Source organism: Panthera onca, chromosome B1 (genome assembly GCF_046562875.1).
Source record: "Panthera onca isolate mPanOnc1 chromosome B1, mPanOnc1 haplotype 2, whole genome shotgun sequence".
Lineage (NCBI taxonomy): Eukaryota > Metazoa > Chordata > Mammalia > Carnivora > Felidae > Panthera > Panthera onca.
The window spans coordinates 51026337-51040414 of record NC_138342.1 but is presented as its reverse complement, the minus strand read 5'-3'; the positions used below and the strand labels follow the sequence as shown (position 1 = coordinate 51040414).

General features: G+C 33.6%; 1 protein-coding gene across 6 annotated transcripts in view; it reads left to right on the top strand.

The window, feature by feature from the left end:
* Positions 1-14078, top strand: part of LOC132692483 (uncharacterized) — a 176441-nt gene that overhangs the window by 51025 nt on the left and 111338 nt on the right. For 3 of the 6 annotated variants that reach the window (XR_013554920.2, XM_081795426.1, XM_078445128.1), the window contains 2 exons: positions 8-60; positions 2073-2189. The exons of the other annotated variants lie outside the window; for them this stretch is intronic. Coding sequence is in view for 2 of the 3 variants with exons in the window: in XM_081795426.1 (XP_081651552.1) it covers positions 8-60; position 2073 (54 nt within the window). In the remaining variant the exon portion in view is untranslated. Of the gene's footprint in view, positions 1-7; positions 61-2072; positions 2190-14078 lie in introns of those variants that run through there. 6 annotated transcript variants of the gene reach the window in all.

The following is a 14078-nucleotide window of genomic DNA, read 5'->3' as shown; positions in this document are numbered from 1 at the left end:
TTTGAAGATACTCCATACTGTTTTCCACAGTGATTGTGCCAATTTACATTTCCACCAATGGTGAGTGATGGCTTCCTTTTTCTCCCCATCCCTACCAACACCTATATATTTTTTTGTCTTTTTGATAGTAGCCGTTTCTCACTGATGTGAGGTGATATCTTATTGTGGTTTTGATTTGCATTCCCCTGATGATTAGTGATGTCAAGCAAATTATATAATTCTGATATCGATTATTTTTCAGATGTATGGGTTTATAAATGTCTATTATATTTACTTCAAAATGTATTTTATTACTAATTTATTCATTTGGATTAATTTTATTATATTTTTTCATGGCTTGAACATTTATGCCCTGTTTACAATACCTTTCTCTAACTTGAATTTAGATTGTGGTAGATTATTTGCAAAAACAATTACAATTGTTCTTCCTCCCGTATCCATGCACTTGCAATATGTGTAACTTTGTAATTGCTCCCAACAAAAAGTTCAATGTATATTCCCACTTCTCAAATCTGTGCTATCTTAAATTAGTTTGTTACTTTGAAAGTGATACTATGTGAGTTCCATATTAGGGCCTTAAGAGGCTTTGAGTTCACCCCGTCATTTTCTTGGGATCCTGCCTTTCTGCTGTATGAACATTCTCAGCATAAATGCTGGATGTTGAGAGACATGTAGCTTAGTCATCCCCTCCTTGACCCAGTTAATATTTCCAACCAGCTTCCAAAAGTAGAGCCACTTAGCTGACCAGTAGCTGACTGCAGATGCACTGAGTTTAACTAAAATGAGAAGAAAAAACCATTTGTGCCCAGTCCAAATTTCTGACCAGGAAAATCATTAAACAAACACATCACTCTTGGTTGAAACCACTAAGTTTTTCTTTGGTTTGTTACATAGTAAAATATGACTCTAGATCCTAAAGACATTCTTCTCTATTTTCACATTAAAATTTTATACACTGTAATTTTTCACTTATACACTGTAATTTTCACTTAAGTTTTAATTTAATCATCAAACACAAATTTTCTGAGCATGGTGACATAGAGTTCTGATTTTCTTTCCAAGTGATCTACCACCTCTCATTTCATAATCAGGTGCATCATACTGCAGTCCCATGTATTCATGTATTTCTGAGACTATTTCTGGAACCTCTGCATTCTTTTGCAGATCAACTTGTCTATCCTGAATCTTTCTACACAGTCTTAATAAATATGATTACAAAATATTTGAAATCTGATAGAACAATTCCCTTAGTTTTGTCTTTATTCTTCTTCAGGACAACCTTGGTTATGATTAGGCTTTGAATTGTATCAAATCCACCCCAAAATTATTGATATTGTTTTAATTTCATCAGGCTTATAAGTTAATATGGGGAGAAATGTTATTTTTGTGATAATAGAGAAACGGCACCTTTAAATATGGTCTTCTGAACATCAACGGATACCATATAGTTTTCTCAATATTAAGGTTCTTATACTGTTTCTTTAAAACAATGTTTAAATTTCTCCATAGAGGTCCTATAAGTATATTATCATATTTATTCTGAAAAGTTATTTTGCATTGCTTATGTAAAGAGTATATTCTTGTAATTTATTTTCTGAGTACAAATAGATATATAATTATTAATATTAATGTTTTATTTTTATCTAACAAAGTTGTTGATTTCTCTTGTTAATTCTAAGTCTTTTGAATTTCTTGTGTATGCAATATATTATTTGAAAATAATATACACTTATTTTATCATAATGATTATAATTTATAAAATAATCTTATCTTTCCAAACAGACTGTTGGTGTGATAGTAGTAATATTCACTTTATTTTTAATGTAAAGAGAAGGTTTTTAATGTTTCACTGGTAAACACATTTGCTTTAATTATTTACATATTAATTTGCCAGATTAAAGAAGTTTCTTTTCATTTCTAATTATAAGGGGTTTCATGCATAAGTCTTCAAATCAGTTATAGTATATAACATGTTGGATGGCAGACTTTAATCATAAATGTAAGCTTCTATTTTCAATTTTCCTTCAGATTCTGTCCTTTTGGAAATTAATGTCTGACTTTTTATATCATAGATTTAACATCACAAATTTGAAAACATAATTTGAAAATCATTAGAACCTACAGAATATTTTGTTTGCATGCTCAGAAACACAAACAAGTATACTGTTCCCCACGACAATTGTATTAAAAGTCCAAACAACTGACTTGTTTTTGTGTTTTTGTTTTTTGATTTTTTACAAAGACTGTAAACTGTAGTTCAGCTCTTATAATAGAATACCATTGGCAATAGAATACATTGCCAATAGAATACAGGGGAAAGGGTGCTATTACTGGGAACAAATGAAACAAATCAGAAAATAGAACTTTGTATTCCTCTATTTTCTGATCTGTCTTTAAATCAGTATTAGTTGGTAATAGTAGTAATAGTAAGGGCACCTGGGTAGCTCAGTTGGTTGAGCATCAGACTCCCAGGTACAGCTCAGGTCGCGATCCCAGGGGCATGGGGTAAAACCCTGCATTGGGCTCCATGCTGAGCATGGAACCTGCTTAAGATTCTCTCCCTCTGCCCCTCTCCCTTCTTCATGCTCTCTTTCTCTTAAAAAAAAGGCAGTAAAAGTCAAATTCTGATTTTCATACTAATTTTAGGGGTACAGAGAAATATAACAGTTCCTAAAAGAAAGTTTTTCTAAGACATCCACAGTCCAATCAGTATGTATGTATAGTTAGTACTATGTACACTTCTATACATAAATAAAATGAATCAAGGGAGATTGTGACTTGGTCAAGGTCACAAGTATATTACTGTATTTTATATTTATGATGTGAGATGTGTTTATCACATTTAAAATGTTTAGGAAACATTCTATGTTGATTCATGAAAAGAATGATCTTTCCTGGTAATCTTCTACAGTAGAAGGAGAATAAATGTTGGTTGACCTCTCTTAACTGTGCTACCAGTGTATGAATAATCGTGAACAGCTCAGAAATTGAACTTAAGCAATGGAGATGCTGAGTCACAGCTAAAAAGTGATATATGAAACACTTAATGGCCCTCAGCAAGACTATCTCTTTTTTTCTGGTGCCAATAACCCAAAAGATGAAATGTAACTCACTGTGAAGGACAAAAATAAATGTGTCAGATATGATATGTTAGTCCTGAAAATGAGGAAAAAGGGCACTTTTTTGAATATCATATTAATAAAAATGATTAATTCCTCTCATCCCTTCTCTACCATATCTAGAACAGTAATTTCAATGCATACAAATTCAGAGGTTTTGGATGGTGTCAGTCATTTTTCTTCACAAAATGGATTCATTGTAATGGAGTTATTCAGTTTTGGAGGCACTAATGACTCACTGAATTGTATTTTGTTTACAAAATGGTATTTCCATCACTGAAAGAAACAGTGACAACCTAAACTCTTGTTCATTCTAGCTACTATGTAAGACCAATTGACAAAGAAAAATTAACTCATTATGTGACCTTGGATAAAACATTCTTCTCTCTGTAAAATAGACCTGATTTTCCAGTTTCCAAATTTAAAGGAAATATATGAAATTGCACATTAACTTATAAAAAATTGATCAAAGTTTTAGGCAGTGTTCCATAAATGTACTTATGTCATATATTAATAGCAGTATAAATTAATAGAATAGAACTATCACATGAGAATGTTAATTAACCATAATCAATCACAGAGCAGTTTTTCCCTTTAAGAACAACAAAATGGCTTAAAAAAGAGTAAAGAAGGGATTCTGAGAAAACTCTCACCAGAAATCGTCTCCTTTCTTTCCCAACAAGAACACATTCTTCTGAATCACATGACAATTTGAGCTCACAGGCACATTAAGTCTTGAGTTTTAGGTAAAAAAGAGCAAGTAATTTGTTTTCTCCACTAGTTTTTTGGGGCAGTTGCCTGGAAAACAGTTTAAAGAGGTTTCCCTCTTGTCTATTCCCAATTGACATTTTAACAATATTTAAAAATAATATTAAGTAGTTTCACCAACCCATAAAAATGAGTTGAATAGTTTGGCTGAATCCTCTCTCTGTGATTCTTGGCAAATACAACACAAAATGTGGGAATATTCCAGTACATCCACTGGAGGATATAATCTACCTTATTCTTCTGGTAGTTGGAATTCTACTACTGCAAAGCCATCACAACTTTAAAATTAAACTCCAGGGGTGCTTGGGTGGCTCAGTCGGTTGAACATCAAACTTCAGCTCAGGTCCTTATCTTGTGGTTTGTGAGTTCAAGCCCCATGTAGGGCTCTGTGCTGACAGCTCAGAGCCTGGAGGCTGCTTCGGATTCAGTGACTCCCTCTCTCTCTGCCCCTGCCCTGATCATGCTCTGTCTCTGTCTCTCAAAAAATAAATAAATGTTAAAAAAAATTTTTTTAATTAAACTGTAACAGAGAGGCAAAAAATAGTCACAGCAATTGAAAAAGAGACCAAACAACAAAACGAAACATACTAATACAAGTTTACAAAAATATTAATAACAAATGTATGGCTATGGAAAATATATTTGTATTGTAGATAATAAGTAAAGTATCCTCATACATTGAAAAGAGAAAGACAAAATGTAACAGAACATAATTGTCAAGTAATATGCATCAGAAGTTCATCAAAAAATATCCAAATCATTAAACACAGTAGTATTCAGAAAAGTGCAAATAAAGATAATAAACATTGACTTATTATTATATTTGTTTATATTTTACATGTATCAAATTATTACAATTTATATGTCAAGCTTAAAAAAAAAAATATATATATATAGGTGTTACTGGTATTTTTTGATGGGGGGGTAGTTTTTCATTTTTTTTGGTTTTGTTTTTGAGAGAGAGTGCGTGAGCAAGGAAGAGGGGCAGAGAGAGAGAGGGAGACAGACAGAGAGAGAGAGAGAGAGAGAGAGAGAGAGAATCTTAAGCAGGCTCCATGCTCAGCACAGAGCCTGATGTAAGGATTGACACGGGACTCAATTCTACAAATCTAGATCATGACCCAAGTGGAAACCAAGAGTTGGACGCTCAACCAACTGAGCCATCCAGGTGCCTGTAGGTGTTACTGTTTTTGGAGATTACTAGAAAATGACACTCTCATAAATTCCTTGTAAAAATGTGAATTGTTTTTAAGAAAAGCAAATAAGCAACACAAAATAAAAATTATTTATTAAAATTAAGAAAAATAAATTTTAAATTAAAATAAATTTTCTTTCAAACACAATCTTGCCCCAGGATAGTACTCCACAGAAATAAGACATTTTATAGTTACATATGTATCAAAAGTTTAATTGCAAGAATTTTTAGTGGATGGAAAAAGTGGAAATAAAGTAAATGACTATTATATAAAGAATAACTGAGTAAATTGTGGTATATCTTCACTTTTAAGTATTACTCAGTCGTTAAAAATAATTAATTGCACATAGACCAGTAGACTTGGAAGTATTTGCATAAAGTATTATACACTGAGAATAGCAAAAAGATTGTGAAAATGACTCAGCTTAAAAGACATAAGATAAAAACCCTGTGTATTGTCTATATAATTAGAATACTTAAAATACTTATAAAGGTTTAATGCTAGATAGTTTATATGAGTTATTTGGTGGAGTATTGGTTGGATAAATGGATAGGAGGTAGCAAAGAGAAGAAAAAAGGGGGAAAAATAAGACGATAACAAAATCAACAAGTTTGGTATTTAAATTTATGTTAAATATATATTAAAAACCAATTTTTATAGCAGATAGTTTTGAGAAGACTCATTTTCAAATATTTGCTGGTACTCATTTGATTAGCAAGTGAGGAGATGTGGCCTTTTAAAATCCCTAGTACACATGGGGATGCCTGGGTGGCTCAATCAGTTAAGTGTCTGACTCTTAGTTTTGGCTCCGGTCATGATCTTGTGGCTCATGGGATTGAGCCCCACATCAAGCTCTGCGCTGATAGCATGGAGCCTGCTTAAGATTCTCTCTCTCTCCATCTCTCTCTTTGCCCTTCCCCCACTGTCTCATGCATGTCCTCTCTCAAAATAAATAAACTAAAAAAATTTAGAAATTTAAAAACGAAATTAACAACATATAAATAAAATTCCCAGTACACTTGAAGAATAAGCCAAAAAAATTGTTTTTGATAACCAGAGGGGCAGTGAAGGTAGAAAGTGAAACTCCAATTTGACTACTTAAGTGGAACTGACCCATGGTGAAATACATTCTCAGAATTTACAGATTTGTCCACCATTTTTTTCAAAATCACCAGGCATCATTTATGTGAGCCCCTAGACTAATTACAAAGCTATAGACTATTGAAAGTTATCATGAGGCCAGGAATTTAACTCTTAGGCAGATTTAAAAAGTAAGAGAAAGACACAAGGCAGCCAGTAGAGGGAAAAAGAAAAACATGGGAATTTGTTTAGGTCACCTATAGAACCTACATGTCCTAAGAGACTGAACTGCTTTCAGAAAAGGAATCCATTTGAGTCCCAATCTCAGGTAGAGTAATTCAAGCTACAATGTATGGCCCTGGGATGTGATAAGGATGACTTTGCTTTGGATAAAGATCTTAGATTTGATATATCTAATATATCAAATTAGAAATTAGAAAGATGAGAGAGGGAGAGGAAGCAAGGAGGTTGAGGAGAAGGAGGAGATAAGACAAAAGTTAAAAGAAAAAGATTCTTATTGTGGTATTTAAGGCCAAAGTTCTAGACAATTAGAGAGTAAAACTAGGCTAACACCAGTCTCTTTGTTAAATCAAAAGCCTAACACTCGTGTCTAAATATGGTTTTTTGAGTCAAAAACCAGAAAACGTTAAAAAAAGGCATATAATTGGGGTTAGGAACTAACACAACTTTTCTGCTAAGTCTAAATATATGCAACTAAGCAAGATATGCCTAATGTTTTTCCTGGATTTGAAAAATTTTTAATAATATATGTGGATGTGTTTGTGATGTCCAAGGGTTGAACTTCTAGTCACATTGGAAGTACAGGAGGAAGCCAAGTGCACTGAAGAGTCCTTTAAAGGGGAGGAAAAGATTTAAATGCTCTTTTAATCAAATTTATATAATTTATGCCAAAAGCAAATGCTAAAATATATTTAGTACATATGTGCAAGGCATCATTCTATGCCATTTATTTATATTAACTCATTTTATCTTGTCATATCCCTATGACATAGGTACTATAATCATCTATAATTTATAGACAAGAAAACTGAGGCACAGTTAAGTGACTTGGACCTAGATCATATATATAATAATTGATTCAGTTAGAAATCAAAACTAGGAAATCTGGATCAAAATTCTGTGCTCTTCATCATTACAGTGAATTCCATCAGCTATGGTGGCACAAAAGTAGATGGAAAAATATAGTGTATTTAGAGAAGGTATTAGATAGGATAAGAAGGTATTGGGTATGAGAAGAACAGGGGAAAAACTACTCTTTCTGACCAAAATGATTTATGAGAAGAAGGGAAACAGTGTTGGTGACAGAGATCAGATCATCCTGTCCTAGCTTTTTCACTTGGAATTCTGAAAACATATGCAGGAAGCTCATGAACATTGGAATGGAGGAGAGGGAGCTCGAAGGGCGTATCTCCTTGTATGTGTCTTGTGGATATGCCAGCTTTCTGGGGACCCAACAGGGAAACGACTAGCCTGAGGCAGTGACAGCGGTGCCACAATAGTGAAGAAACATGTATGCATAGATGAGATTGAAGAAGTGAGCCTGACTTCCCAAAGGACTAGTTCAGAAATCTCTGAACCCTTGGTGAGGGTATAATGAGGTGCTATCAGAGTCAGGGTCCAGTAAAAGCCGTAAGTCACAACGCATAATGAATATGTCACATGTAGGGAATCCAAGATGCAGACAATCATCAAGGCCAGAGATTCCAACAATGAGGGTTAATAAAACAATCCAAAAGACAAGATGACTCACAATTTAGAGATCACCAATCCAAAAAAGTAATCCCATGAGACATTTTCTGACAAACACTGAACAATCCAGAAGATACCGCAGAGGTTCATGGTCTTTGTCTCCCTCCACTGCCAGATTCCTGACCTCTTCATTAAAACAAACAAACAAACAAACAAACAAAACATAATTTTGGAGAGGTAACATGGTCAGGTCTTAGTGACATAGCTTTTACCTAAACCAGAGGAATCCATCAAAATAAACTATTTAAACTAAGACGCACTAAGATCTTGCATATTGCAAAGTTTGAAGAACTGTATTTGTTGTCTCCCCCTTCTAAATAGCCAAATGTTGGCTCATGAGAAGATTAGCATACCTATGGATCTGGAGAAGGTATATGTATTTTATACAGCAGAGTGCAATGTGAGTAACAGTTGTAGTCTTGCTGTATATGTTAGCAAACTTATATTTCAAAATAAACATTTAGATACAGAAAATTAGGAGATAAGTGTGTTCCTCACATTTAGCCAAAGCAGATACAAAGCACATCTGGGACTCAATGTGTAAGTTTATGCTCATTTCAACACACTGCAAGTAGAAAAGTATGTAAATAAGGTATAATGTGTGAACAAGGGATAATATCACAGTAAACTGGGATCCATAATGTCTGTATCTCTGTATAGATCATTCACCTATTAAGTGGAAAGACAAGCAACACCTCAATATTAAGTGTAGGCATAGAGTAAGGTTTACATAAAAGCAGTGTGGATGAGGCATGCTGTCAGGTGAGCTCGCATTCCATAAAGAAGCGTTCGTGAGCCCGGGAAGATTTGGACCCATTATAGGTTGTATTCCAAAAAAATAACTCTGTTTTACATTTTTACCTACTTAGAAAATAAACATGAATGAGGTAAATTAGGGGGTTTACATATTTGCATAGTTTGTCTCGATACCTTTTGGGAATAGAGGAGAATATGCAGCCCCTCTTTATTGAGGGAGAAGGAGTCATCTGTCACCACAAAGAAAGAGAAGTCATCATCATTCAATGGGAATCCCCCATAAGTACTAAAAGTCTTATTCCTCCCTTTGTCAAAGCATTATGATAACCCTGTATTTCTTACCTATGTATAGAAATTGGTGAATTCCACTCAGATAGTGGAAAAGGTCACCATATCAGTCTTCCTAATTATTAAAAAAAAAAAAAAAAAAAACTACCTCAAACTGTATTGCAGTTGACTATCAAGAATCTATACTCCTGGAAACTTATCTTGATGGAAAAATTTTGATTTCTATATTATAATCATAAGCTTTGAAATCAGACAGACCCAGGAACAAATGTTTTCACGTAGTAATTATTAGTTATGTTTGTTTAGGCATCATTTTGATTATCTACAAATGGAGAACAATAACGCACATTCAGTATTATGTTGTGAAATGCAAGAGGTAAATTATGAAGTGCTTAACACTTGAGAACGTTATTGATATGTTCAATATATGGTACCTATGTATTTAAATACTTATCTTTATCTCTCTATACAACTAAAATATTTTCTCCTGTGGCTTTTGAGAAACTGAATCCACAATCACACATTTTCTTGGAAATGATGAAGAATTTACTTAGAGGTCAACCATATTTGAATACTGTTTCATTCACGTGTTTCTGAAAACAATATAAAAGTATTCATTTCATCCCTTGATTTTTTTTTCCTTGATAACTACCACTCCTTCCCAGACTCACCTCTAACTAGAAGGAGAAAAATAACTTATTTTTACACTATGAAAAAATAATTGTATGATGTTTTACTTATTGACACATGTTTGTTTATGTAGTCAATGATTACTCACTAATCATTCTCTACCAAGGGTTTTCAGTGGTACATTTCACAATAAAAGAACAAGGTAGAATAATCTCTTCTTCAACGTAACTCAAATTTGGGGCACAAAAAAAGACATTAAAGCAAGTTAAACGGTTACAGTAAAAATATTACAGAATTCTATGGGAATATTGAAGAATAAGTTTGAATCTAAATACTCCAAAATAAATCCTTCAAGGCATGACCTGAAGTGTGAATACATGAATAAAAGTTGACTACCTAAATGGGAGAATGGGAATGGAAAGAGTATCCCTAGCATAGGGAGGAAGGATCCAGGAATAACACTGGGTTATGAATGACATTCGTATTTATTTTTATTTCAGGGATCTAAATGGGTCTCCACAACCATAAAATCGAAGTGAAGAGTGGTGGAGACATTGACAGAGGAGCTAGAGAAATAGGCAGAATTTTAAGAGTTTTTAAGGAATTTGAATTTGTAGTAAGAGCAGTATGAAAGATTTAAAGAGATATGGCATAAACATAGTTACATTCTAAAAAAAATCATGTTCTCAACTTAAAGCAAAGGTTAAATCACAGAGGAATAAGAATATCTACTGCCAGAGATAAAGTGAGACCTAACTGTGCACTGAGCTAGAGTGGAAGCGATGGCAGTACAGGGAGTTGGAAGTTTTTGAGAGATACGTAAGATACGTATCTCTTATACGTAAGAGATAAGTAGTATTTAGAGAATCAATTATATGTTGAGAATGAGTGAGAAGGGAGTTTCTTACTTTTGAAATAAAGAATAAGTGGAAAATTGTTAAGAACTGTAAGTACTATGTTTTATTTTGTTTGCTTATTTGTTTTCTTTTTTTTCTCACAAACATAAGGAATGGGGGGGGGACATTGGTTATAATAAGTATTAGTTATACAAAACGTTATTAAGTTTAAATTCCTATCCTCACATCCTTCAAAATCCAATTTAACGGGATTGTTTTGTCTAAAACAACACCAAAATCTGATATGTTATCAGAGCCATTGTAAGTTTTTAATGTATTCATATTAGTATTCTTGTTTGCATTTTAATATACCTTATAGAAAGAGTTTCAACATATATTAATACAAAACTTAACAACCAACTACTCTTGTACTCTCCTTCACAAAGATCTGTTTTACGGTTTAGTTTTCTTTGAAATTCCAGCATTGAACTATTTGTTTGCTCAGTGCATCACAATCTTAACTGTGACAGCATAGTATTATTGCCTCCCCCACTGATTCTTACTTATTCTGGCTAAAATTACCACCCTATTGTTCTGGAGCTCATTTTAACCTTTTAATATACTATGTTTGCTTTTATATTCCTCACATGTGTATGTGCCTCCCCAATATGTTCATCTGTCCAAATCTACTTTCAATGCCCAGAAAACAACCAATAGAAATAAACATGGGAGATTTATTTACTTCTCTGCATAAAAAAAAATAAATTTGTCTCCAAGTGGAATGTCAAGGGATGGTAGAACAATGCAGGGATCACCAATTATGGTAGGCTGTAGGTTGAGTTGTGTTCCTTTCTAATTGTGGTATTCTATTCATTCCTACTTAGGTCATCTATATTAAAAGGTCTTCTTGCAAAAGTTGTTTACTGCTGGGGCTTATATCCATAACTTTAATAATAAGTTAAATATTTAAAATTCAAAACTACTTTATCTCCTACCTCTTTCAGTTAGAGAATAAAATACATTAATGTTTGAAAAAGTGCAATTTCATTAGCACCTACATAAATTTAGTTCCTATTTACATTTCTATCACCATTATTTTCCCCATTGATTTTAGATTACATCTGGGAAGGATTCTTGTGTAGTGAATTGAGTGTAGAGATTAGAGAGATGCCTGCCTCCAATTCTTCCTGTGCCATTTTGGGCGAGTTATGTGACCCTTCTGAGGCTCAAGTTTCACATCTATAAAATGAAAATAATATATCTAACTTTGGTATAGTTAGAAAGCTTAAGCCAGATTATTTATATAAAACTGGGCTCTCAAAATGTTTGATGAATCTTGGCATAGAGTGAATGACCAAAAATACTAGGTGGAGGATTTCACCCAATGGGCAGAGAAGACAACAGAACATTTGAAAATCTCATGGAGCTTAACAAAAAAGAAAGGAAAATCAAAATTTGAGACTACCAAGGTAGCCAGAACTTGCCTGGCTAAAATCACAGGGAGAAGGGAGACACAGGGAAGTAAATCCAATGTTGGATCCTTGAGCTGTGCAGATTTTAAAAAAGCAAAGAAACGAGCAGAAAGTGAATGAAAATTAGAATGAGATTTTTAGTGGAATCATGGTCCTGTGGGATTTAAGACTGTCTAAGGAAGAGAAACAGTAGTAAACACCATCAGGCTCTCAACTGGAGAATTGCATACCACCCTAGGAAGACCACATGTAGATTAAGACCCAGCAAAAACTAAAACAAAGAACCAGGTCACTTAGAGAATTGGGAAAATATTATAGTCCTGGGAAAATCTTCCTGTCTTGGTATCTTTGACCTCTCTACAATATTTTCTGCCTCCACAATTAGGGCAAAATTCTCATAAATGTCAAATCACCAGGTCCTCTGAAGGATGGGTTCTTGAATCCACCTACCTGAGTTCCAGTCCTGATTCCTCCCACTTACTGAACCTGAGATGGTACAGTTTACTTAACTTGAGATATTAGCTGAGTTATCCCTGTGCCTCATTAGTTCATCTTAATAACTGTAAATTTGTTGTAATGATTAAATAGTTACAAAGAATTTAGCACAGGATCTAGCAAACAAAAGCTCAAATAGCTTTTTGTTTTGGTTTGGTTTGGTTTTAACATTGTTCTCACCTTCATGTGATTTTTAAATAAACTACTCAAAAATTAACAGGTCTTTCATTACACGTCATTAATATAGCAATGGGAAAGTTCAGCTTTTCCTTTCTCAAATTATTATTGCTTTAGTTTAGGCTATTTTGGAAAGATGAACTTATTAATAGAAGAAGTGGCTGCGTAAATGATGTAAATCAGTAGCTTAAATGTGTAAATTTTATAAAATTGAGGAAAATAAGTGACTATTTCAGAAAAGTTCAGTGGAACAGCAAACACTGACATAACACAACACCATAGCAAAAAGGACTTGTACTAGTGTTTTACAGGCGTTAACTAATTTTATCCTCAGCATAAGCCTGGGAGGTCCATACTACAATTATGCTCATTTTATAGGTAAGGAAACCAAGGTACACAGATGTTAAATTACTTGACCATGGTAATCCAGCTAATAAATGGCAGATTTATTGGCTTCACTGTGTTTCTTAAACACTGTGCTAATATTAACTTTCTTAATAACAATACTTTTTACCTCCTGAATATATGAACAAAAATTTTTTGAAAAGTTTTCTATGTAGCTCAGGGATTATAAACACCATTCCTGTCCTGAGCTTTAATCCAAGACTGTATTACTTTCACTAGAGAGAGAGAGTTAAATGTTTAATGGGGAGAGTTAGTGCCTTACTACTACCCACTACACTGCATGGCATTTGTCACTTTCTCTGAAATATGAGGAAATGTGTCATTGAAAACAATGAGAGTCAAATATACCATATTTAAGATTGTAGGAATAAAAAAAATCTTCAGGTAGCCCTAGTGAAAAGGTGGTCGTGGCAGAAAGGGACCCCAAATATGTGCAGGGCTGCAGAGAGTCCCTGCACGGTGTGTGAGCAAGAAAAAGAAAACAAAAACAAAAACATGAGATAGAACCCTTAGCTTCTGGATGAAATTGCCTAGATATTATGAGAAACTAGATGACCCCTTTTCCCTCTCCAAAGCTTCTTATCTTCCTTACTCAGCAAATTCATTAATATTGGCTTTCATTCAATGGGAAATTGATCTCAAACGAGCAATCCCAGGAAGGTCTTATTCCAAACATATTGCAACGAGCATAGATAAGAAGAAGTACAAAAAGGGAGGGAATATCTGAATGACATATATTCAGAACTAAGAAAATTTTTAAATATTCCAATTAAAAATGGTTACACACAATTTTAAATTCTTCATGTGCCATGCAAAATTATTATATCTAGTACTACAGTCAAATGAAGATGTTGCCTTTAGTTTTCATCTTTACAATGTTCCCAATCCTTGAGGATTAAGAGCAAAATCTAGAAGAATTTCTACTCTGAAATCTTTTTTTAATTTTTTTTCCCTACAACTTGTCCCTCCACATTAGTGTTTGCTGAGTTCAGGGATTATCTTTATATACTACTTCTATCTCTTGTCTTGATTTCAGAAACTATTTTTATTGATATAAGTGTACCTCCAGATATTTTTAATTTGTTG